This window comes from Nyctibius grandis, chromosome Z (genome assembly GCF_013368605.1).
Source record: "Nyctibius grandis isolate bNycGra1 chromosome Z, bNycGra1.pri, whole genome shotgun sequence".
Lineage (NCBI taxonomy): Eukaryota > Metazoa > Chordata > Aves > Nyctibiiformes > Nyctibiidae > Nyctibius > Nyctibius grandis.
The window spans coordinates 19,544,411-19,571,316 of record NC_090695.1 but is presented as its reverse complement, the minus strand read 5'-3'; the positions used below and the strand labels follow the sequence as shown (position 1 = coordinate 19,571,316).

The window sequence follows — 26,906 nt, the reverse complement described above, 5'->3', positions numbered from 1 at the left end:
AGCTGATGTGCGGGGCCTGTTTACGAGTTTATCTACAAGTAAAATTTAAACACCTTGCTACTTCTATTGATTAAGTTTAACCCACTAATATGTGATCAGCTAGTGAAACTGAGCTGACTGAATGCTTCTGTACGACCCCTCGGCAAGACAATGTTTAACTAAACCCTCTGCTCATAATTGCTATGGGAAAGGCTGACAGTTTATGCATTTTTGCTATTGGTGTTATTTGGGGAGGGAAAGCAAGAGGACAAAGGAAAGTTCAACAGGAAGTAGACCTTCCAGTTAAATTGTATTGATTTTGATCTTTTACAATAGGTAAGAAGTGTCAGAGTTGCAATTAATATACATATGTAGTTTTGCATAGTAATAGTTCATCTTTCTTGGTCAAGGATAGTTTCTAATTTGTACAGAAAGTATTGAAGTAGCTTATGGATCTATTTAAAACAGCCCAGAATATAAAGCACATAACATCAACATCTGAATTAGCTTTTCACCTATGAAACAACACAGATCTTTAAGGTCCTTTTTTTGTCTACTTGCACTGCAAGTTATGCCTAAAAAAAATTGCCTGCACTGTGCTACATTGATACAGCATGACATTCAGGTCACTGAATTTACAGATCAGAAGCATTTCTGTTTTGTAGGTTGGGGAACTGAGGTGGAGCAGCTAAGATGCACTTGTGGCAGCCCAAGTCTGGAAACACATTCAGAGCATCTTGCTGCTGCTTTCATGTGTTCAGCCATGCTGTCCAGTTAGTGTCTGCATGGCACAGCTCAGTGACAGGATTCCCCTCACTCCCCATTGCATACATTCACGTGTAAGTTGGGTTTTCAGCTAGAAAGATCCCTCATTAGCAGATTTCCTGAACATCAGAACACATTTCACTTTCATCAACACTAGATGTTGGCAAAATGTTAATGAGGCAGCAATTAGTTTAATGTGCACTAGTCCAGGCTGGTTTTCAAGCTACTCCATCATTCTCCCTCACTAATTTAACACGTGTTAATGGTAGCTTTCACTTGCCTGTGTTCATAAGCACCATATACTAACCCGTGGCATTTTCTTTTTGCCTGAAGTTTCTATTTCTGAAGAAATTTACCAGCAGGTTTTTCAAAGTCATATAAAGCAATCAAAACAAAGTCAGTGTTCATTTTATTCAGGAATAAACAGCTGTACCTTACAGGAAATGTGTATGGTTAACTGCAACCTCGTAACCATTCCGCTACATCAGTCATACTCCCCAGCTACATAAGGCCAGGAGTATTATTTGATGGATATAATGATGTGTGGTTTTTAATTGAATTAGCTTACATGATTTGAAAGGACCTGTTCAGCAGGCAATAATGTATTTAAACCAGGCTATCTGATCTTGTGGCCAAGGCTGACTGTACAGCCTTAGTGCAATGATTTTACCCAGAATTACAGACAACCTCACACTGCCAGCTGAGATACTAACATTTTCATAAACTTGATTTTTTTGAGATTCAAAATGAACAGTTGTAACAGAGATGTCTTTTCTAATAGCCAAGAGCAAAATGACTAGCAATACTGGTATTTTAATTACCATGAGTCAAATTTTAAGAGCAGGACCACCAAGCAGATAGATAGAATTTTATCATGAAATACCCTTCCCTTGTATACTGCTGTGAGTCAGTAGATTCAGGAAGGCAACACTGCACCAGCTGGTACTGAAAAAGTCGTTTTAACTGCAGGGTCTGGAAATGAAGGTGCCAGATATTTTTTTCTTAGTCTTTCTTAAGGTATCGGTGTGTATTACGTGCTGTAAAATATAAACCGACAGGTACCTCACCCTGAAGATGTCTTATATGTAGAAATAATGATTTTTGTAATACATCAGCCACCCATTGGAGCTTCAAAGGGTGGTCTAAATGAGGAGTAATTTTTGCAAAGTGAGAATATGATTCATGTGTACTCGCTGACACAAGGAAGCCGTTATTAGTTTTCAGAGCTGATCTGAACAAAGAAAGGATAAACACCCAAGGTGACATTTTGGCTGTGCACTTTAGCAGTGTTTCTACAAACTTCATCCTTGGGACACTGGAAAAGTAGCAGGAAAGAATGGTAAGCAGAAGACACAATAGGGGTTAGTGTAAGAACAAAAGAAATATCAGGATAGTGCTGCTTGATTAATAGAGCAAGAAAGAGTTTGAAGAGCAGAAACAACTGAGAAGTAGGCTGCCAGGTAGACATTGTGGACTTGAGCATCTTTGAGCACGTTTTAATGAAAAATGGGCAAGATGGACTAGAGAATAGATTTTTTTTTTTTATGCATGCAAACTTTTGAGCAGTGAGTGTATTTTCCATGGTTGAAATTTGCCAAACTTTGTTGGGGATGTGATAAGTAATGACAAATACAAGGAACATCTGAACTTTTTTTTTTTTGGAAGATGTGATAACTCTTTTTTTTTTTTTGAGGAAAAAAGGTTTGCCTTGCTGTGTGCTTCTGCAAATGATTTTGAAGGATAATGACTGGGCTTTAAGCTTTGCTGCTGCTGGGTTTGCAGGTGGTTGGAGTTCTTGGGTATGTCAGCAGTATTGTGAATCTTTGGCTATTGTTTGTAAGCTTTATTGCCACAAAGTAGTGTTGGCGAATTTGTTTCCTACTGTATGGTGGGTAAACCCTGATACATTAGAAGTGATGCATGGGCAGTGTGAGAGTTACAGTACCTTTTGGTTTTGGCCGTGATTTCCCTGTGCACAAAGGGACCTCCCCCCTACAAGTACACATAGAATCATAGAATCATTTTGGTTGGAAAGGACCTTTTAAGATCATCGAGTTCAATCGTTAACCTAGCACTGCCAAGTCCACCGCTAAACCATGGCCCTAAGCACCACATATACTCACCTTTTAAATACCTCCAGGGATGGTGATTCTACCACCTCCCTGGGCAGCGTGTTCCACTGCTTGATAACCCTTTCAGTGAAGAAATTTTTCCTGATATTCAATCTAAACCTCCCCTGGTGCAACTTGAGGCTGTTTCCTCTTGTCCTATTGCTTGTTATCTGGGACAAGAGACTGACACCTGCCTCGCTACAACCTCCTTTCAGGTAGTTGTAGAGAGTGATAAGGTCTCCCCTGAGCCTCCCTTTCTCCAGACTAAACAAGCCCAGTTCCCTCAGCTGCTCCTCATAAAAGCGAAACAGTGTTTTCAGTTTACCAGCTGAAATGAATGAAACAAGCTATAAAATACTATATTTACATTTGAAAGTTAATGATGAGCAGGTTTTTAAAGATGTTTTTTACTGTGCTCTTGTTATGTGAATTAAAATGCTTGCCTCTTTGATGCTCAATAGCAGCATCTCTGAACCAGGGGGACAGACAGGTACTTGAGATCTTGCAAAATGCAGTATTTAGTTTGCTTTCTAAACATGTGGTTCCTTGGGATTCTCCCTTCTTAGCCTTAGCTCACCCACGTTCAGCTTTTGCTGCCACAGAAAACTGGAGTTAAAAGAAGTTTTTCAGCCAAGTCCAGGTGCATTATTTGCCTGCTGTGTGATGTGTCTTGAAGCAGCCCTTGTGTGCAGTGTTGAAGGGAGCATGCTCGGATTCCTCAGCATCTCCATCCTCTGCGGCATGCTGATCACCTCCGTGGCGGCTGCCGGCTCCCGCCGCTGCTGCTGCCAATGCACACTGTGCTGATGCAGGCACCATAATAGGAAGCACCCAGGCCTGTCATAAGCAGGTCCGGAAAAAAGTGCAAGCCTGACGTATGGTGTGGCCATAGCAACAAGCAAAGATGAGAGTGCCATTTTGGAGTAAATGCAGGCTAGTGTGGCTCAACAAGAAGCCAGATGGTATCTTTGCTGGATTTACAAAGCTGTTCTGTACGTGCACGTCAGGTTTTCTGAAACACACTACTTGCAAGAAGACAGCTTACAAACAACAAAATCTGAAATTAAGTATGTGAGGGGGTCTTTAAATTAAATTATTTTTCACTTGCAATGGAACTGTAGCTGGAAAATGTATGAGCACATTTATTCCTGGGAAATATTAATGCAATGAATTATTTGACAAATTGTAGAATATCTCTTTGGATGCATAAACTTTTAAACCCAGAGCTCAGATTTCTCAGTAAAATGACTGTGTTTTTCTTGTATTGTGAAGCATGGCCAAAGTTTTGTATGTCTGAATACTGGACCCAGGTAAGATTGCATTTCATAATTTGGTAATTAGTTGCTTTTTCCTCTTTTCTGAGCATCAGTAAAAACAAATATGTACATTTTCTAGCTGGGAGGGATTTTCTGCAGCTCTTCTTGGTTGTTGCTGAAAAGGTTTCAGAGGCTTTATTATAGGAGAGCTCGTAAAGCTCGTTCCTGTAAAGATGATGCAGTTGGTTGATACATAGTCAGAGTCTGGCATTTCTATCACAGCTTTCAGTACATCCCTCTTACAGAACTTGAGTTTTAAAATGGAATTACTGGATTTTGGTTACAAGAAGATAAAGTGCTTTGCAAAACTTTTGCAGAAACAAATCTTGACATTTGGGGGCTAAAACTTAAGTAACGTTTTTTCTTTGGTGGTCAGGAATATAGATCTGTAATCTGATCTTTGTTTCACAATTTATCACAGGTAGATTTGTTATAGGAATGATACAATAATACAAAATAAAACTGTACTGTTGGGGTAAGGTAGGACTGCAGGAAGAAGAAGAATTTGATTGATAGCTATGTTGTGGTGACTTTTTGTCTTTCCGGGTAGATACTATGCCTGTGCTACTGTGTGTTTTAGATTTTGTAGACGTCGTATAAATAAAAGCATGCTGACGTACAGAGGGGTTTTAGGGTTTGTTCTTGCAATTATTGTCAGACCTTGACAAATGTCCTGGTTGTAGAAAACTAAAGCTGCCTGACTGACTTAAGTGTAGGATGAGAGGACAGGTGTTGGTCTTACATCTTGTTACACCCTGTCATTTGAATAGCGTGCCTAAGTATGAAACAGTGCCTTAATTGCTCAGGAGTCATCTGGGGTTTGTCTTTGTTTTCCTTTTTTTTTGGTTCCTTCTACACTGTCTTGGCTGTTGTGAAATAACACTCTCTACACAAATCTATCTGTTCCCCAGTCTGTCTTTTCACCGCACATCCTGCCCAGCGATGGTCTCTTGCCTTTGCTGATGCATGTAGCTTTGAACGGCAAGAGTGACCCTGACCCGTGCTGTGTCTGCCGGATGGCTTGCTCGTGTGCTCGTAGGTGGCAGCACTGGAAGTGAGAAGATCAATTTTGAGTTGTACCTTTTCACTACCAGGGGACTTCAAGAAGGAGTCAGTTTAAAGACTCAGATGAATAGCTCAGCTTTGCGTCATAGTCCTTTTGCTCTTCGAAAATTTTCTAATCAAGACCTGGGACTTTATGTATTTATACTGTTATTTTAATATGAGGTGATTAATACAGCAGTACACTGAACAGTAGACAAGGCAAATGTTTGTTCTAGTACGGAAAAGTATGTGTTGTGCTTACGGTGGACTGGGCAGTATTGGGAATTCGGGTCACCTAAAGCATGCTGAGAAAACAGTCTGAAAATCAGTAGCATATTTGTTTTTTAAAAGCTAGGAATATGCTTTTTAGACATGTAGTATTAAATTAAGCAGTAATTAATAGGATAGACATATCAATCTCGTGAAGTGGGTATGAAAATTAACTTTAATATTCACTGAAGTTATCCAATGTTACATCCGAACTCATTTTTAATGGAATTTGCCTTAGACAAGACGTAAACTCCCTAGTTAACTATACAGTCACAGAATCACAGAAAGTTAGGGATTGGAAGGGGCCTTGAAAGATCACCTAGTCCAATCCCCCTGCCAGAGCAGGATTGCCTAGATCATGTCACTCAGGAACACGTCCAGGAGGGTTTTGAATGTCTCTAGAGAAGGAGACTCCACAACCTCTCTGGGCAGCCTGTTCCAGTGTTCAGTCACCCTCACCGTAAAGAAGTTTTTCCTCATATTTATGTGGAACCTCCTGTATTCCAGCTTGCACCCATTGCCCCTTGTCCTGTCAGTGGATGTCACCAAGAAGAGCCTGGCTCCATCCTCATGACACTTGCCCTTTACATATTTATAAACATTAATGAGGTCACCCCTCAGTCTCCTCTTCTCCAAGCTAAAGAGACCCAGCTCCCTCAGCCTCTCCTCATAAGGGAGATGTTCCACCCCCTTAATCATCTTTCTGGCTCTGCGCTGGACTCTCTCTAGCAGTTCCCTGTCCTTCTTGAACTGAAGGGCGCAGAACTGGACACAATATTCCAGATGCAGCCTCATCAGGGCAGAGCAGAGGGGGAGGAGAACCTCTCTTGACCTACTAACCACACCCCTTCCAATACACCCCAGGATGCCATTGGCCTTCTTGGCCACAAGGGCACATTGCTGGCTCATGGTCATCCTGCTGTCCACTAGGACCCCCATGTCCCTTTCCCCTACTCTGCTCTCCAACAGGTCTGTCCCCAGCTTGTACTCATACATGGGGTTGTTCTTGCCCAGATGCAGGACTCTACACTTGCCCTTGTTATATTTTATTAAATTTCTCCCCGCCCAACTCTCCAGCCTGTCTAGGTCTCTCTGAATGGCTGCGCAGCCTTCTGGTGTGTCAGCCACTCCTCCCAGTTTTGTGTCATCAGCGAACTTGCTGACAGTGCACTCTATTCCCTCATCCAAGTCATTAATGAATATATTGAATAGAACTGGTCCCAGTACTGACCCTTGAGGGACTCCACTAGATAGAAGCCTCCAACTGGACTCTGTCCCATTGACCACCACTCTCTGGCTTCTTTCCTTCAGCCAGTTCACAATCCACTTCACTACCCGATCATGCAGACCACACTTCCTCAGTTTAGCTGTGAGGATGCTGTGGGAGACCGTGTCAAATGCTTTACTGAAATCAAGACAGACCACATCCACAGCTTTACCATCATCTATCCAGCAGGTTATGTCCTCATAAAAGGCTATCAAGTTGGTTAAGCATGACTTCCCGTTGGTGAAGCCATGTTGACTGCCCCTAATGATCCTCCTATCCTTGATGTGACTAGAGACAGCACCAAGGACAAGTCCAATACAGCCGAACTACACTTGTTACACCCTTTCAGTTTTGTTTTCTGGTTTGGAGATGGAGCAAGAGTATAGCATTGGGGGGGCTGTAAGGTGGTACTAGGGCATTGCTCCCGTTGCCTGGGGCATTTTAACAGGTTGTTCCGATTCATCTAGAACTTAATCTAATGCCTACTGGAGCTAATGAGTCTTTAAATTCACCTGATCAGTCTGTGGATGGAGCCCTTAGCATCATTCTCTCTTTGATACAGAGTTAATAGAATCAGCTGTTAAGCAGGGGCTTTGGAGGGCTGAAGGAAGTTTTAATTTGTTGCAGACTGTGGACCTTTTTAATGTTTCTGTACTTCTCATGGCAAAAATGGGTGGCTTGTACATGTGTATGAGCCCCCAGGTAAATGGGTAGACTGGTGTCTTTCTGCATCCACCGAGGTCTCTCCAGTGTTTCAAGTGCTGCTCAGAGCTGTTCCAGCTGCTCCAAACATTGTATGTAAAAGTGTAAATGGGCAAAAAGCAGCCAGATTTTCCCAGCTTTTTTTTTTTACTAATAAAAATGCAAGCCAAAGATGAAGATGATGCCACATCTATTTAGAGCATATTGGTTTTGTTTGATTTGAAGGTATTTTTCAAACTAGGGATGATTTTTAATAGAGACTTAAAAGCATCTATTTAAGAGAACTGAAATATGAAAGATACCTTGTTTCTTGATAAGATGCCTAATAATAAGGAAAGGTTAATAGATAATCTTTTACTTGAATAATGTCTGTGTTTTGTATCCATATTGCAAGTTCATCAGAGAACATACCCTAATCTAATGATGTACTTTTCTTAGTGGAACCTAATCAGTTTTCAGTATGTGATGTTATTTTCATGATTTCTAGTCTACCTTTGGTTTCTAATTTTGCACGAATGGCAGGATTAGTTACAGTTTAGTGTTCAGAAAAGAAAACAAGTGATCGTGGGTTATCATTGATTAACCAGAGGTCTTACATTTCAAGTGAAATTACCGTTAATGCTTTGGTATGCTATAGAAGTTCATAAGTGATCTAAATTATCAAAGCTAAAACATATTAATTAAATCATTACTAATGTACATTTAATCATTGTTAAATATAAAATATTCACTGGTTATAAACCATGAATAAAAGCAGTGTTTACAAAAGGTGATTACGGTGCTATAGTACATACTGGAAATTGCTAAATACAAGCTGCATTTGAGTGTTTTCAAAGGAAATACTGATTTAGCAGTAAAATTTTTTCCTTGTAAATATCAATTTATTGTTTCTCTGTCAAACCGGGATTGCTCAGGAGCAACCCACAGTAACATTATGGACGGGTGAGTACATTGATGTGGCAAATAAACTTTTATCTATTTGTATATTCGATACTATTTATTCTTCTAGGAAAGTTAGCATGAAACTGGTTTCTATATTTGAACAATCAGTCGTGAATAATGCAAAAATAGTATAAAGAAATGTGGAGGATTACTGAAAGGGTGCCTCTCACGTGTAATCCAGTTCTCTACAAAGTTAATGAGAAATGCATATGTGTAGTACGGGGAAAACCGGGGGAGGCGCGCTCGCAGGTGCTGGGGATCGGTCCGGAGTAAGCTACTTGATCTCAATGTGAGTATGGAAGCTTCTCGTTTATTAACAAAGAAAGCAGTGGTTATATAGACTATGCATATGTTAATCGCGCGCCCCGATCGCACTTGTGATTGGTCCATAGGTTTACATATTCAGAGCCGTGACCGCCCCCTCCCCTCCCGGACGTAGTTTTGCTTCCCGCGAAGCAGGCACCACGAGGTTCTTTGTTCTGCTCCGTGCAAGGGGAGTGCAAGGTCGCTAGCTCTGGGCTTAACCCTTGCTCAAAGCCTGGGTTGCTCAGACTGCTCGGTGACTGACACAGGATCGTGCCCCTTCTCACTCAACCAAACCTCTACACATATGTTTATACTCCTGTGTGTTGTGCGACTTTGAGATAAACTTGATGCTTGCTTTGGTCTTAGTTGCATTTTGTAACAAGAAGAGAAATTCACCCAGGTGAGAGAGCTCCTACAAAATCTTTTCAGCTGTTGTGATGAGACTGAATTGGAGACTAATAGGTGTAAGAGTGTGCTTCAGCAGCTCCCTGTAGCTAGCTTAAATAAAGCTTAGTGCAAAACCAGCCATGTTTGGGAGGGCTCTTGGTTGTAGCCCGTGGGCTGTGAGCTGGTGAGATGAGAACCTGCTCCAGCCTGGAAGGTGCATGAGCCACGTAGCACGAGAGTGGTTCTGAGTTAACGCCCCCGAGTTGCAACAGTCTGCGATGTGGGGTGGGTAGGAACAAAATGTTCACGGGATGGAGTGACACTGCAGGTCTACATTCGTGGAAGAATGAGGCATCCAGTTGCATCTTCTGACCCTCAGTCGTTGTTCCTGATGCTTTCGGTTTCCAAGAGTGTGCTTTCCCGAGGAAATCCTATGCTTTTTATGTTCCTTCCTGTCTGTATGACGAACAGTGAGCTACATGGAAACTCAGGTGTCTAGAGATGAAGGATGCTAGCAGTCCATTTCTTCAGCTGCCTCTCAGCTGTTGGTTGCTGCCCAGCTGAGACTCGTCTGTGACAGTCTGAGCAAGTGCTTGCTCTGCTCCGGTGCAAGGTTAAACAGGCTTGCCAAACCCAAAGGAACTTGTCTGTGTTGACATGGGATGGCGAGGAGTGTTCTCTGTCAGGTGTGGGTGAGTTGCTTGTCCTTACCAGCACTTGGCCAACGCCTCCCCAGCGTGGCCTGGTCTGAACCTGCCAAACCCCAGCCAGGTATGCAGAGATCCATGGCTGGCAAGCCAAGCGCCAGGTGACAGAGCGGAGCAATGGCTCTGCGGATCCGAATGCAGCAGCACCCCACTGCACGCTGTCGCCACGACACAAGAAGTCGGCGCCCAAAAAGACACTCAGATCCTACGTGTAGGATAAGAGGCAAATTGCTGGTGTCAAAAGACACAGAGTAAGGAAACATAAGCATACCCTGAGCTTCCTCGTGCAAATTCTGAGACTTATTGTGAGAGGGGTTTAAATCACACAGGCAATAAGTATGCAATTCAAGAAACTACAGAGCTGCCTTTCACCTGATTTTGTTATCTTGTCTCCATCTCTCTCAAGTACCAGTAAACCCAGCCTCACAGTACACCTGATTGTGGGACTGGAAACCACTTGGGTTTTGTGCTTGTTTGCTTATTTTGACCTAGAGGCATTTGGGTAAAGCAGTGACTTGGACAGAAAAAGAAGCATTACATTTTTGTGTGCTCCCCTGTATGCATGAGACAAGGGTGTGATAGATGACACTGGCCGTTTCTCCTGTTCTGGATGGATAGATGTTTAGAGCATGTAAATAAATAATCAAATGAAAGGTATGAAGGACACATTGGAATGAATATTAGTCGGTGAATAACCCTTGCTGAGTTTTTTCCTTGAAAAAACAATGACAGTATCACATGCTCTTTAGTTAGAAGTAGAATAGCCATGGTTTAATAAAAACTGGAGTCTGAACCAATGAAATTGCATGAAACGATTTGCAGTCTGCTTTCAAAATGTTGGTGTCTATTGTGGGTGATTTACAGGCACTTGTTAAGGTCTGTTTATATCAGAGCTGTACTAAGTTCGTTGGAATGTTAGTAGTTACTTTGCTGTCCACAATTCTCTGCTTTTGTCTTGTAGTATCATTGGGGTTTTTTGGTAGGATGACCAGTTCTTTTTTTTTTTGTGAACTGAGCAATAGTATTTAGAAGGATAGGAAATAGTTTGGTTTGTATTCAGTTTTCATATATATTAGAATTAGAAAAAAAAAGTCATATTTAATTTTTGCTTTTTGACCAGAACGACATACTAAGCATGACTGTAGCTTTAAAAAAGATGATTAAAAGACCCATTTCTTTTGGTATGAAATGGCAACCATTCAATAAGATTTCTGATGAACTGTTAAAGCATGTGCTTGGCCAGGTCTACAGTAGGAACACCTCATTAAAATAAGAATGTCACATTACAGGAGAAGTAAGATTTAGCCAGCAATACCAGTGAAGCTGTTTTTTGTCCTTGCATAGCAAGCCAGTTTTCTGCATGAAATAGGCAATACTTGTAAAGCTCAGTCTTTGCTGATATACCTGTATCAGTCTTGGGGTGAGTGTGCTATCACAGCTCTGAGTGAAGTGTCGCTCCTCTTTGCACATTTGTGAGACATAGCTGTCTGCAAAAATGCATAATGTAGGTACAAACCTCTTTTGTGGTTATGCTACAGTAGATATTTATGGGGTAGGTATTTACTTGCAGTGTGCATATATTTTATATAAATATTAAAAAAAAGTTATTCAGATGGTTCTGATTTCTATATTCCTTTTATTACAGACCTATTTCTTAGCCCAAATTGACACTCATGTTGAGGAAAAAAACCCTTATAAAGGACAAAAGGGGAAAACTGCAGAAGTTTTTCTTTCTAGAGATCTTTAAATTGTTTGTGAGTAACAGCCTGAGTTGCATGAGATCTGTGGGTTGATGAAGGAATAAGTGCAGTATTCCTCCTTGTAACTGGTGGCAAGCTGGAATTTTTTACTTGTATTTTCTACCTACTGTGACTGTCAGATGTGTCTGTCAGTGTTATCTAGGCAAATGTTAAGTAGGTATGAACTAGGAAAAGGAGAAAAAAACTTTGTCAGATATGTTTAAAGCCAAATCTTTTCAGTAAGAAGGGAACTGTTAGTATTTCCTAAAGATATTTTTTAGAAAAAAAATCCTATTTCTCTTTTCATGATAAATGACAAAGTACCTGTTTGCAGAGGAGCGTTTTGATATTATAGGAAATCACCTTTATTGTTTCTGCAGTATGAATACCTCTGTGAATTTAGCACAAGTTGTCTTGGGAAAGGCTTAAACTTCTCTGTGTTTTTATCCCATAATATGAGTATCTTCATGAGGCATTACACTGTTGTAGCTTGTAAATCTTACTTATGCAAATAAGCTGTAGAAAAGGAATATACAGCTGCCATCACTGGGCTAACATATACAAGGTGTAGGAATTCCTGTGCTGCAGGGCACGGGCAGCTATCTGGAGTTAAGAGCACGTCTATCTCCATGGCACGATATTTTTTATTAATAGCAGCATTCCTTCAGCATCGGTATTGCATAATTTTAGGTGTCTTGTTGAAGTGTTACGTTTTTGCAGTACCTCTGACACGTTTACTTTTCTTAAATGCCTTTGGACTGAAAGTCCCTGCACAGCTGGACAGAAGTAAGCATACCCATGTAAGGGAGATGCATATACTAGATCATGCAGGACTTTTGAGTCAGTTTGTTTTTTTCTTTGCTTTTTGTAAATCATATAGGAGTTTACTGCTGAGGAGCATAGGAGCAGCCCTGAGACTCCACTTAGAGCAAAACTTGCCAGTTTTATGTATTAGTTGCCCTGAAAGAAGCATCCTAGGCTGGGGCTTCACTTTGGGAGTTGGGGAGTGGGTATCAGTATGTTGTTTGGAAAATGACCGGATTCAAAGCATGACAAATAAGTGGCAACTCAATAAAACACAAAATATGGTATAAGCCAAGTTGTGTGGCTGTATCTGAGGCTGAGATTTCCACCTGGCTTTCTCACTGCGCTTTGCCTGGAGGAGGTGGAGAGGCAGGATGTGTTTTTGTTTGCAGATAAGGGGGAGGAGTGAAGGTGATAGCAGTGCTCTGGTTGTTTGGTCATCATTGCTCCCAAGGTGGGAATGGATATGTGTAATTGAAAGAATTGAGGAGAAAGACCAGAAATGTCAGTAGCAGCTCCTCCCCAACATTAGTCTCTAAGAAAAAATGGACAAGAAGATGTGACTGAGAATGAGTTGCTATGCCACCCATGGATGCAATTGTAAGGAAGAAGTGTTCTTTTTGTATTCTGTTCCACATCTGATTGATTTTTTTGTTTGTTTGTTTGTTTGTGGTTTTTTGGTTTTTTTGTTTGTGGTTTTTTGGTTTTTTTGTTTGTGGTTTGTGGTTTGTGGTTTGTGGTTTCTGGTTTCTGGTTGGTTTGTGGTTTCTGGTTTGTGGTTTCTGGTTTGTGGTTTCTGGTTTGTGGTTTCTGGTTTGTGGTTTCTGGTTTGTGGTTTCTGGTTTGTGGTTTCTGGTTTGTGGTTTCTGGTTTGTGGTTTCTGGTTGGTTTGTGGTTTCTGGTTGGTTTGTGGTTTCTGGTTGGTTTGTGGTTTCTGGTTGGTTTGTGGTTTCTGGTTGGTTTGTGGTTTCTGGTTGGTTTGTGGTTTCTGGTTGGTTTGTGGTTTCTGGTTGGTTTGTGGTTTCTGGTTGGTTTGTGGTTTCTGGTTGGTTTGTGGTTTCTGGTTGGTTTGTGGTTTCTGGTTGGTTTGTGGTTTCTGGTTGGTTTGTGGTTTCTGGTTGGTTTGTGGTTTCTGGTTGGTTTGTGGTTTCTGGTTGGTTTGTGGTTTCTGGTTGGTTTGTGGTTTCTGGTTGGTTTGTGGTTTCTGGTTGGTTTGTGGTTTCTGGTTGGTTTGTGGTTTCTGGTTGGTTTGTGGTTTCTGGTTGGTTTGTGGTTTCTGGTTGGTTTGTGGTTTCTGGTTGGTTTGTGGTTTCTGGTTGGTTTGTGGTTTCTGGTTGGTTTGTGGTTTCTGGTTGGTTTGTGGTTTCTGGTTGGTTTGTGGTTTCTGGTTGGTTTGTGGTTTCTGGTTGGTTTGTGGTTTCTGGTTTGTGGTTTCTGGTTTGTGGTTTCTGGTTTGTGGTTTTTTGTGTGGGTGTGTTTGGTGGGTGTGTTTTGTTTTTTCTTTATTTTGGGAAGTGTTATGTCTATCTCACTGTTCTGTACAGGTCACCATATATATACAGTTCACATAATACAAGCATTAAGGGAAGGGGAATAAATGTGTTTTCCCTTCCATATGTGACAGGTCAAGACCTGTTCTGCTCTTCCAAGAGAGGACTCTTCCTAGAAGGAGGTTGGAAGGCCAGAGAATGGGTCCTCTGATGGAGGATAGAACTATTTGGTTCTGAGATTTGGTTACAGTGAAGCCTGAGCAGCTCATGTAAGAGATGTGATGGGACAAGTCTTGGAAGTGAAGTGATAATTAAATAATTTCTATTTTATTTTCTACTTCTCCATCCAAATTATAATTTCTATAGAATAAGAGAATTATTGTAAAACAAGCAAATTGGTGCCAGGGTATGAATGGGGAATGAATCATTATAAAAGGGTCCAGGTTAGGGCCTTCTCATGGTGGTATTTTGTGGCTTCTTCCAGAGCGGTTTTGAAAGATTAGTTTTAGATTGTTCCCTGCAGAGTTGCCTGGAGGAGTAATAGCAAGAGAAGAGTGCCATTAAAATAGCTTGTGCAAATATGATGATTTTTTTCATATCAAGTAGATAAGAAAAATATGAAATCTGAAATCTCAGTTTGCTCCAGGTTCCCTGAGCTCATGTCCAGTGCAAGCTGAGCACACATTTGATTTGTGTGCCAGCATCTTTTATAGACACAGATAGTATACAGTTTGGTGTCTGAGAAATATGCTGATATGATGAATTAACTGAGTGGAGTAGGTGTTTCCACTAACACTTCAATAATTTAAGCATGATTTTAAAAAATATTGCCTTAACCTAGGGTATTTGTTTGAAGCATTTCCAGGCCAGAGGTATAAATAACTCTGGTCTGTTGTTTCACAACTTCTCCCATTGTGGTGTATACATATTGTATATTTATATCAATATGCTGTGGATTCATACTGACACATGCATAAAAGCATCATACATACTGTGTTTTTACGATGTGATTTATCTCTCTATATCATATGTATCTATATATATGTCCAAGTAAAGATTACAAGTTTTTTTTTAACGTTGTTTTTAGGGCAAAACTTGGAAGGTCTTCTGTTCACATCAGGTACTGTTCACAATAGTAATGTCATGGACAAAACCACCTGGTTGTGGTTACGCATTTGATTCTGTCAGTTGCAGAGTGGGTTAGAGAGATAACTACCTGAGCTATTCATCACTGCTTTCTGCTAGGGTGACTGCCTCCTCAAACCTGCTGTCACAACTGCAGCTGTCATCACACCCTGATCCACTTTTCTCTGATCTAAATTAGCTTTTAACAGTAGCTTTTTTGTAATTTACATCATTTTGACAGCATTGAATTAAGGGGAAAATAAATATATAGCAGAATATTGTAAACAGCTAAATACTTGTTGAAACTAAACTACATTTAGTGTAGGGGTTTTTTTTAGAAGCCATTATATGCATACTGTACTTTTATGTAGAAAAATTCCTGCAAGAAAACTGTAGGTGAATATTGAGTCTTAAAGATTGCCGGTGGTCCCCAAACATGGGTTGAAATAGGATGTAATTGTTGTTACTTCATAGAATCGTAGCATGGTTTGGGCTGGTAGGGACCTTAAAGGTCATCTAGTTCCATCCCCCCTGCCGTGGGTAGGGACACCTTTCCACCAGATCAGGTTGCTCAAAGCCCCATCCAACCTGGCCTTGAACACTGCCAGGGAGGGGGCATCCACAACTTCCCAGGGCAACCTGTTACAGTATCTCACCACCCTCACAGTAAAGAATTTCTTCCTACTTGTGCAATTGCTCAGGAGTGTCTATTGAAAATACTGCAGTTGTAGAGAATACCTGTAAAGACCCTGCTGTGGTATGGTTGAAAATTAGTGGACCACATTGTGAGATTTCTGGTCTGAAAAAAAAATTAATATGTTCCTATATATTCATAGCTGATGCTTATATTGTCACTAGAGGGCAGTAAATACAAACACTGAATTATGTATTTTACCAGAAAGTCTTTTTTTTTTTTTTTTCAAATAATAAAGGAGCCTAACTCTTTATTAAACAACTCAGCTACTGGGGTTTACTACGTATTTCCCCTACAATAGTTCAGAAGAATGTTGTCATCTCAGTCTGTTCAGCAACATAAAATTCTCATGTTTGATGCATGAGAATTATATATTCTCGAATAAAAAGATCTGTAAAATTATATAGCCTAGGCTATTCCATCATGTTTAATGAATGTAATTCTGACAAGCAGGAAGCTGCCAAGAAAGCCTTTTTAAAACACCATAATTATGCTACAGTTACAATCCTTAAAGTTGAGACTCCTTCAGAAGAGTTAGAGATTTTTTCCAATTACAGCTGTCAGTTCTCAGCCACCAGTGAAGTTCATATCATCTTGATACCAGCATAAAACCCAACTTTGTCTTCACCCCTGCTGCTCACTTGGTGTGTGGCAGCTGATTGCTGCAGCTGGAACAACTCCTTGTATTTGTAAAATTTTTTTTTTTTTTTTTTTTTTAGATTAAGTTCTATATTTTCTCTTCTTCCAGTCAGGGAGTCTGAGGTGGAACCCAGAGAAGTTTGGTGAGCCTGGTTGATAACAGTGTAGTTTCCTTGTACTTAGCTGTCCTGCTCCTTCCTCCAGACCAGTTGCAGTTTTTTAGCTTTAGAATAGAACAGACTATTTCAGTTGGAAGGGACCTACAACGATCATCTAGTCCAACTGCCTGACCAATTCAGGGCTGACCAAAAGTTAAAGCACGTTATTAAGGGCATTGTCCAAACGCCTCTTAAACACTGATAGACTTGGGGTATTGACCACCTCTCTAGGAAGCCTGTTCCAGTGTTTGACCACCTTCTCGGTAAAGAAATGCTTCCTAATGTCCCATCTAAATCTCCCGGGTGTAGCTTTGAATCATTCCTATGAGTCCTATCACTGGACACGAGGGAGAAGAGCTCAGCACCTCCCTCTCCACTTCCTCACCTCAGGAAGCTGTAGAAGGCAATGAGGTCACCCCTCAGCCTCCTTTTCTCCAAACTAGACAAGCTCGGTTGAGTCCATCCACATGCCCTTGCTTGCTGGATGAAATGACCATTCTTTCCTGCTGTGGCCTCCAAGCACTGAGGAGACTTGCCATTTTGTGGGGAGGCTTTCTGCTAGGGTGCGTGCCAGCATACATGCCAGATGGAGTTGGCTAATGCTGTGAAAACAGTCTTGTGTTTGTGACCAGTAGGAGTTGGATTTGACATGGGTGGTTATTGCTGTTCTTTGGTGTGTGGAGGTCAGCCTAAAAATGTTTTTTGATGTTTTCAGAAAGGCTTCTTATTTGGCTCCTGAGATGTTCAGACTATCTGTTCCTGTTTGTAATGCATATGACCTTGAAAACTAAAATCTGTGATGCATTTAGCTGTCTTCCTCTTAGTTTTTGCCACTTGCTAGCCAATATGCACTACATCCAGCACACTTGTATTCAGGATTGATGCTCAGACGTGTCTTCGAAGGTTCCTAGTGCAGCTTCACAGTCATTTCTGGGATTGCAGTTGAGAGTTAGAGCGCTGTTCTCCTGCCTTCAAAGATAAACACATTTTTGCTGGAGCTCCCGTATTACCAGTTATTGACCTGTGGAAGGAAAGACCAACATTGTAAGTCTCCTGTGGGACAGTTCAAAAGTACTACAACTGAATCAACAGAGTGGCCCTTCAGTCTTCTTCCTGTGCTTTTCCTCAAGCCTGAAACATTGCCATCTTACTTTCATGTTGACTGAACCTTCAGAAATCTTTGCTTACTAACAAGACACAGCAAGGAACACAGATACTTTATTTCAGAGGATCAAGGTTTCTCCCAGGCTGCTGAGGATGTAATTCTTTTCCTTGTCCTTGCCAGTAATGTGCTTGTGTCTCAGAAGCCCTATCCTGGATCTTGGGAAAAATGAGCTTTCCTTGAATGTCTTGTATTCCATAGGTCCAGTCTGTATGCTCTACAGTGGTTTACAGGCTATATGTCCTTCTGGCAAGTTGTGATCATCAATATGACAGATAAAAAGATGAAAACCTCACTAATATTGGTGAAAAATGTTTGCCTTTGCACGCACTCAGAACGATTAAAAAAAGGGCAACCTAATAATGAAATTATTCCCATTCTTGTTGAAGGACAATAAAATTTAGGTTAATAGTAATTTTTTCCTGACTATGGCATTAGTACCGAGCTTTGTAGAGAATCAAGAAATAGTTTGAGCGCTGACATCTCTGGAAGCTTGCACAGAGGTAGAGATTACTGATTCAATTATAAGAAGAACATTTGAGGTAACTCGCTGCAATGCTAGTTTAACCACAAATGCACAGCTTTTAAATTCTTAAAGTTGCTTTCAAGCAGAGCATGTTCGTAGAAGTATAAACAGCCTTTGAGATACAAGTTACTTAGAAGGTAGAATTTCTAGAATGAGAAGGTAGAATTTCTAGAATGAGCATCTGCAATAGGTAGGTTGAGTTTCTGTAGAGTCATGGGGCCAAATGGATTACTGGATCTCCTGTGTCTCTCAGACGGATAATTTGAACATATGACTTGCATTTGGCTAAAACATATTTTCCAAAAAGACTGCCTTTCTTGATTTGAAGATACTAAGCAGCAAAGAATCTACCACTTCACTGCTGGTGTATGCTAATTTAATAATTCTCAGTGTTAATCCGTGTGTTTTGTTTGTGGTTTGGGATGGTTTCAGCTCAGTTGGTTTGACGCAGTTTCAGGTGCCTTCCATTGCTTCTGGTTGCTTTCTTGGTGCTAGTGGACCGGGTCTGGTACTCTGTATTTCCTCTTTGTCATGGTTCTACACAGGAGCTGTATTCTCTTAAGTTAAAGAGCCTGAGTGTTTTCTTTTATTATAAAACATTGTGTCTATCTCTTGAATAATATTTGTAATTTTTTTCCTATGCTCTGTACATGACAGCATTTAGGGAAACAGAGGCACTAGAGCTGTATGCACTATTCCATCACTGGAGTCACCAGAATGGTGTGTTTAGTATATCTCTCGTTTTATGTAGCATCACAGAAGATGGAGGTTTTGGGGGGTCACAATATCGCTACAAGAGTCCTGCATCTGGGCAAGAACAACCCCATGTACCAGTATAAATTGGGGACAGGCCTGTTGGAGAGCAGTGTAGGGGAAAGGGACCTGAGGGTCCTAGTGGACAACAGGATGACCATGAGCCAGCAATGTGCCCTTGTGGCCAAGAAGGCCAATGGCATCCTGGGGTGTATTGGAAGGGATGTGGTTAGTAGGTCAAGAGAGGTTCTCCTCCCCCTCTACTCTGCCCTGGTGAGGCCGCATCTGGAATATTGTGTCCAGTTCTGGGCCCCTCAGTTCAAGAAGGACAGGGAACTGCTAGAGAGAGTCCAGCTAGAAGATGATTAAGGGGGTGGAACATCTCCCTTATGAGGAGAGGCTGAGGGAGCTGGGTCTCTTTAGCTTGGAGAAGAGGAGACTGAGGGGTGACCTCATTAATGTTTATAAATATGTAAAGGGCAAGTGTCACGAGGATGGAGCCAGGCTCTTCTCAGTGACATCCCTTGACAGGACAAGGGGCAATGGGTGCAAGCTGGAACACAGGAGGTTCCACATAAATATGAGGAAGAACTTCTTTACAGTGAGGTAACTGAACACTGGAACAGGCTGCCCAGAGAGGTTGTGGAGTCTCCTTCTCTAGAGACATTCAAAACCCTCCTGGACGCGTTCCTGTGTGATATGGTCTAGGTAATCCTGCTCCGGCAGGGGGATTGGACTACATGATCTTTCGAGGTCCCTTCCAATCCCTAACATTCTTTGATTCTGTGAAGATGTTCTGTTGTGACTCTATAAACTCTTCAGGGTTTCTGCTTTCTTCAGTGTAGTCCACCATTTTGTACTCATGGACTGTGTTCCTTATTGCCGAGTATCTTTGCAGTTAAATACCTTGAACTGTAGTTTACATGAATGGTGTCAGCATACCAAACAAGTGAGGCTGCTGGTGGTGACTTTCACATCCTCATAGTTTATCTCCCCCTCCCCCAATTTTTCTCTTCTCTGGAAATTTTCACAGTGTTGAAGTTTTCATAGTAGTGACTCAATTCCAGATCACCAATGAAGAAACAGAATACCATTAAATAGTCTCAGGTCTTGCAGAACCTGACTTAAAAGTGTCCTATTAGATGAAGACAGCCTGTTGATGGTTGTTAGAAATGGGTCAATAATCAGGTTCTTAACCCATTTAATGTGTCCTCTCTCAACATTGGGTGTGCTGTCACAGAGTATTATACAATACTAAATCAAATGCCCTACAACAATCCAAGAATATTATATGTTCAAAGACATAAACCGATATTGACTGGCATTAATTACATTCTTATGTCTTAGTTCTTTGTCAAACAAATGCCTAGAATATGTGTATTTCAGCTTTTTCATTATTTTACCCAGGACTGATGTTTTGTGAAGTGGCCTGAAGTTACCCAGCCATCCTGCTTGCAAATTTTAATTGGTACAAAATTAATATTTTTGCAGTCTTTCAAAGCTGAACATCACAGCTCCTGGGATCTCTGCCACCTCTTTTTATGACTGCTGTGGAGAAAGTTGTCCAGGCTTGTTGATTAAATAATGGCTAAAATTTCCTGTGGGTATTAAGGGACTTCATCATCTATCTGCCTCTCAAGATCATTGTCTTGATTTTTTAAAAACACACAACAGTGCTCATTAAAAGCTTCCTTTTTTCTGAACTATTTTATTACTCAGTTACTGTCATTTCAAATTATACCTTTCTCATTTTCATATTCCTTGCTTGATTGGAACCACTGTAGAAAAATGTCATTATTCCCTTCTTCCCACATGTTTTATCTTCATGGATGTATGTGTGTATGAAAACAGGAAATTCCCTTTCATGTTGCTGGATTTCTCCTTGTCTCTAACTTCTGTTTTTCTTATCTTGAATTACTCTAGGTATTTAGTTGTGTGTGGCAGCTATTTGCTGTGTACTCATCTATCCACCATAACCTCCTCTAAAGCTAATTATTCACTCATTCCAACCTGGGAATTGAGGATTAAAATCAGCCAAAATGATTCAGTGCTGGTGTGAATTTCCCAGCTAGAAATTTCTAAGGTCATACTTTTACGTGTAGCCAAAGTCAGAGTGCGTGCTTCCTGAAGTGAAGTCGTACTAATAAGTTATAGCACAGCAGTTGGTAGTTTTATGAGGTTGAGACTGTGGGTATCAGAAAAGTCATACAGATTAGTAATAAACTGTTCATATTGGGTGTAATTTCCTATTATCAGTATAGTTAATATGCAGCTAAAATAAATTGTTGTAACATGCATGTACATTGGAGGAAAATTTTTTTCATGGCTTTACATCAAAATTATTTAGCTAGTAGCTCTATAAATACGATCCTTCAATAAATTCAATAAACGATAATTCAGTAACTCTTATGGATATGTCTGTCTCATATGTTGATGGGGAATAAAAAAATTCAAGGAAGATTTTTTTCTGAAGCATGCTAAACAACTAGTGTAATTTACATAGCAGCCATTTAAAATATTCCTTATCTGAAACAAGTTCAGTGCTTTCGGGGACACTTCTTAATAAGATTTAAGGAGGAACCAGCCTTTAAAGTAACAAAGCAAGTGATTTAAAAAATTGGCTTTCCAATGTGTGTTCATATTAGCTGTTGCAACCAAACTTTCATACCCACATGCTTCACTTCTTAAGTAGCCAGAAGTATAATGGCTGTTATTTTACCATTTTCTAAGTCATGATTGAAATTGCCTGTTGAAGGGAGGCAGCATACTTTCAATTCTGTGTTGATGCTGGGTAGGTGGCAGCAGGGCTCTCTTGCAGGTGATGAGAAAACAATGCAATGCAGGTGTAGACAAGCTTTATATTCAGTGTTACAAAGCTGAGCTGGAAGGATCAGGAGAAATACTTTCCAGAAATACTTTTTAGGCTATTTTAATGTATTTCTGAGTCTCTCATAACCGAGATCTGTTTTCAAAACTTAATTGTTTTATATTCATCTACTATATAGATCCAGGACAGGTATAACTATGCATATTATACATAAAATGCGTCAGTAATGTCTTAATTAACGTGTTTTTTTATATTACCTATTTTAAGGAAGACAATATGCTTTCCATATGAAAATACCTAAGTGCTGGATGATATGTTGACTGTATCCAGTTGGCATAGTGCTGTCCTTTTCTCTCCTGTAGGGAAGAAATTTGTTAATGGCATGTTTTGCCCTATTGCTTTTTGCAAGTTCACTTCTTTCTCAAGCACTTAGTGTTGCTGACATTGCTGTGTAGCATCACCCAGAGAAGTAGAAACCACTTCAGCCAAAACCTCCCTTATGACTGTTGACAGTCAGCATCTTCCAGTGAATCAGCAGTGTGGGCTTAGGCTGAACGCTGCACCTCATTCAGCTTGTCCTTAGACATTTGCACATTGTCATATTGGGAAACCCTCTCTTCTTTTGATACAGCAAAGACTCAGAAATTTGCCACGGTAGTGCATATGCTTTGCACAGGGTGGTGCAAGATAATGCATTCCTCCTGTTAAGTTTTGGTCTCTTACTGACAGATGGTGGGATATTTTATTTAATGCTCTGAGTCAGCTCACTGACACATGCCACTTTCAGTTAATCCTTTTTTTTTTTCTGTGATGTATAGTTGTAATTGATTATATTAATCTGCCAAGGCAGAAAGAGCAAAAGTTGAATAAATGCAGTGAGAATTTGAGGACTCTTATTATCTCACTTCTGACTTCTCCATGGAAACGTAATGTTTACTGGGAATTGTAAGACACATGACTTGCTTTATCTTAATAATGACTGCTTTTATCCCTTAAAATAAAAAAGCAGTAGAAACTGGCAGACTGGCCCAATGGTCTAAATAGATTAGTTTTTAATCTAGATAGCATGAAAGCCAAAACCATTTTCATTGTTGCAGTACATCAGACTGATGAAACCTGGTAGCTCTATTTCTGTTAGTTTTTCTTCACAAAAACCTCAAAATATACTTCCCTTCCGTATGAAAAATTAAAACCGCTAGTCAATCCACACGAATATACACAATGCTAATTTTAACTGCTTGGATAGCACGTCCATTGAAGAGAGCTGGTAAATGCTGCTGAAATGAGGAGACCTTAACCCAATTATTTTTGAATGGCGTGTGAATTCTGCAGGCAGGGATGCTATTATTAAATGGCATTTGCTGTAAAAAAAAAAAAAAGAGAAATACCCCGTGCCCAGGAGAGTCCCCAGCACTGGCCAATGGGAAACTACCATACATCATGTCACCAGCCCTTTGGATTTATATCTTTTAGGTTGATACACTATTGGCTGCTAGTTAGGCTCTATGGGAGGGATTACTGGCACTGTTTGTGGCTTCCCCTTCAGGTCCTTATTTGGTAGCTGTTGATAGAGCAAGTCTTTTCAGCAGCTGAGCATCTTGACATACATTATTCATTAAGTCCTGGTGTTCAGGAAATATGCATATCCCTAGCTCTTCAGATATTTCTTCAGATCGTACAACATGTCTCTTCAATGTTGCCTCTGAATGCTTGGAGTTTTACAAGTGGCATTTATACAATTGGAAGACCATGCGATTGGATTTCATTTCAGTATGCCTCCTGTGCACACAGTTGCTGAGAACCTGAGGATCAGCAGAAGGAATTAGGAGAGAAAAGAAGGAATCTTTCTTCTTGGAAGTCTTTTCGAGTATCAGATAGCAAAGAACTGATTAATTTAGATTGGTAGTATAGAAAAAAAAAAATAAAAAATGCCTGAGGCAAACTATTTACTCTCAGTTTCTTGGGGCTACATAAAGGTAGGATTTTGTTTTACGTCTTAAGAACCTTAATTTGCTGTGCATGATTGCATGATCACTGGATTGCATGAGTATTTGTGGGTGATGACTGAGTAATATGAATATAAAGTAAAAAATCAGAAAATCAAGCCTTTTGTTCAGCAATGAGCATGAACTGCACAGTATACAGTCTTTCTTAGAAACTGTGCTGGGACTTATAAAATAATGTTGCTTCAGTGGATAATCAGACCAAGCTTAAAGCCAAAGAAATTCAGAAGAGTTTTGTGTTCTTCTAAAAAAGATTGCTACAAAACTGTATTTCTAGACAAAAGGTTTCAAAAAAAAAAAAACAAACCTCAAAACTGAGATACCATACAAAAGGAGAGAGCATGAGTAAAGAGGCTGAGGTGAATGCATGACTCATACTGGTTTTAATAGCTGAAGAAATGTGAAATTATCAACAGTGTGTTCCAGCAATGTTTTTTTGGTAGCCTCTGTGTGTGTGTGACAGCTTATTGATTAAAATACTGGCAATTGTAATCTTCTAATATTGATCTACATTATTATGTAGAGCAGCTTTGAACTAGCTTGAAACTGCAATACTGCTCAAAAATGGAATTAGATAAGCTTTTCTCTTCTATAGAAAAGTTTTGCAGCAAAGAATTAAATCAATATGCCTCTCAACATATGGAACTGAAATTTACTTGATGCAAAACCATGTTTGGGCTTTGTTTTAGCCCTGCTTGTGTGTTTGTGCTTAAAAAAATGATGTTGCCTTTATAATTGTTGCCAAGTGTGTTTAAAAATAAAAAAAAAGGAAGAAACATCCTATGCTTGACATAACTGTTCCAAATCGTCCCGTTTTAAAGAAAATTCTGATTTCTCCTGAACTAAATAATGCAAGTGTTGAATTAAATGACTAAAAATAATACAAGCATTATATTCACACAGGACTGAATCTCTTACGCTTACTTGTATTAATACCTATTTTTATCATAAATTTTTATTTTAAAAAAATGATCTAAAATCCTCATTAGGTCATTGTGTCCAATTAGGTCATTGTGGCCATTCTCTGCTAATGCAGAATTATTATAGTATATTCTCAAGGATTTTGATCAGTCATCTGTGAAGAAATTGGATCCCATTTTACTAGCTAGGTGGATTCCTTTCTCGTTTACCAAAAAATAAGATTAAGTTACTTTCCATTCAGGTAAAAGTGAGGTATTTATTGTAGTTTACTTGGAAGTATTTTCTGCATTTCCAGGCAGCTGCTGTCATGTTCTTAGTTGCTAACTTAGAAAAATTCAATCACTGTTCTTCAAAAATTATTCACTCTACTGTTTAGCTGTTAAAATTGATAGGTTTTTTTTCTAATTGAAGTTCAGCAGAGCATGGTAGCTGTAATTCATTATACATGGAAAAAAAATGTCCTTTGTACAGACAGTGTCCTATACTGTCTATAAGCAATGATTTTAAGTAAGAAGCTAAATAGTACTTGACCACAATTTTAGTACAGAGCTTTTTGAGTTCACAGTATACACATTATAGGAAAAATGTGAAAAGAGTCAAAGATCTGCTTTTTATGACATTCAAAACAGAATGATTTAGGGCATTTATGAAATTCTAAGGAAGAATGAAACATTTGAGTCTCAGATCATTATATATGTTTACATCCCTTACTATACATATATTTCAGTAATTGCTGTATGCTTCAGGCTGTACTTTATTATCTTCTGTTAATTATATTTTGAGGAATGGTTGTCATGTGGAGTATTTACCCTTGGCTTTCATTGAAACAGTGAGAACCACTATCACAATGCCAGGCTTAAGAGATATGTACCTCACTATGTGTAAAAACTAGTGTGTGACCTTGATGTTAATTAAACACATGGGCTTCCAACCCAAATCTTTGCTTATTAAGAATGATGTTTATATATCAAGAATGCTTCTAAAATCAAAGATAGTTTTGCATTGATAAGCAATATAAACAGAAGCCTTACATTAATTTGTAAGGCTGGCCTATTTTAAGTTCCTTGTCTTGTTTTTATAGAATATGAGACTTTTCAAATCCAGTAAAATAATGTAGTTTATTCTTTTTTTTTTGAGTTACAAACATCTTTTTAAAATAACATTGATAGATATTTCAGAAACAAAATAGTCTAAGTTTAGTGTTCCAAGTATTGAATATATGTTCCATGGATGCATTCTGTTCATGTAAACTTTTAGAAATGTTACCTAGAAAGGAAGCAGCCAGAAAGGTTGAAACTGGGATCTGTTGCCATGTGGGTTTGGGAACCAGTGCAATGAAAGGCTCCAGGTCCGTTGAGCATTTTGGTTCCAGCCTCCACTGGGCTTGGAGCCTGATGAGCACTCAAACTGAAGGACAGGCAGGATGGGGCCTTTTCATCCGTGGACTACCTTCTAGCCCTAGCTTCACTTTCTGTACTGGTGCCAAAGATTGTAGTGGAGGCAGCCTCTTCACAGTCCTTAGGATGCAGCAGATCACCTGTTCAGGAACAAAGCCTGGGTGGAAGAGGCCCTACCAGGACAGGGCATCTACACCAAGGGTGGTTCTGCATGCTTCCTCTCCCAACGCAACTAACTGCAGGCTGCATATTCACTTAAGCTTCTGGTTCTTGACTCAGTAACTTTAGGCAAAAAATGTAAAATGTTCTAAAGTGTAATCAATGAAACCCATACATATTAAGCATGCAGCCCAAACTTTTTCATGGACTCTTCCCAAAATTATATCAGTGCTCTCGTTGCCATCTGGCAACATGGTTACTGAAAAAGTTTGTCTAAATTTTTCTGTGTACCTTTGCTGACATCAGAAACGTATCCTATCTTTCCCCTAAAACACCATGTATATTTATCTTAGGTTGGCAGCCATAATATACAGAGATACATACACATTGGTCTTCAGCCCAGAAGGACCTAAACTACCAAGCTCAGTCACTCATTTGTAACCTGTTTTTTGGAGGTGACCACTATTTAGGAAACTGTTCTTGTCTCATCAACATGTGCCCATTTATCCTCATGTGTTAGTTTTCCTTCTATTAGACTTCCTAGGTGTTTAAAGGGAGGTAAAAGTGCACATGTACTTTTGTCACTTTGGCAAATTTTTAATGTTATTTGAATATTGTGCCTGTGTTTGTGCTATGGGTCCGCCCCTCCATCATGCTGAGAGTGAAATAAAAAACATTAAAATCAAGAGAAACAAATGAAATTAAAAAATTCT

At 39.8% G+C, this 26,906-nt stretch overlaps 1 protein-coding gene across 5 annotated transcripts in view; it reads left to right on the top strand.

Annotated features, from left to right (window-relative positions):
• PDE4D (phosphodiesterase 4D) overlaps positions 1 to 26,906 on the top strand; it is a 564,892-nt gene that overhangs the window by 516,858 nt on the left and 21,128 nt on the right. The window contains exon 1 of one of the 5 annotated variants that reach the window (XM_068422803.1): positions 23,303 to 23,689. The exons of the other annotated variants lie outside the window; for them this stretch is intronic. Coding sequence (XP_068278904.1) covers positions 23,642 to 23,689 — 48 coding nt within the window. The 5' untranslated portion in view covers positions 23,303 to 23,641. Of the gene's footprint in view, positions 1 to 23,302; positions 23,690 to 26,906 lie in introns of those variants that run through there. 5 annotated transcript variants of the gene reach the window in all.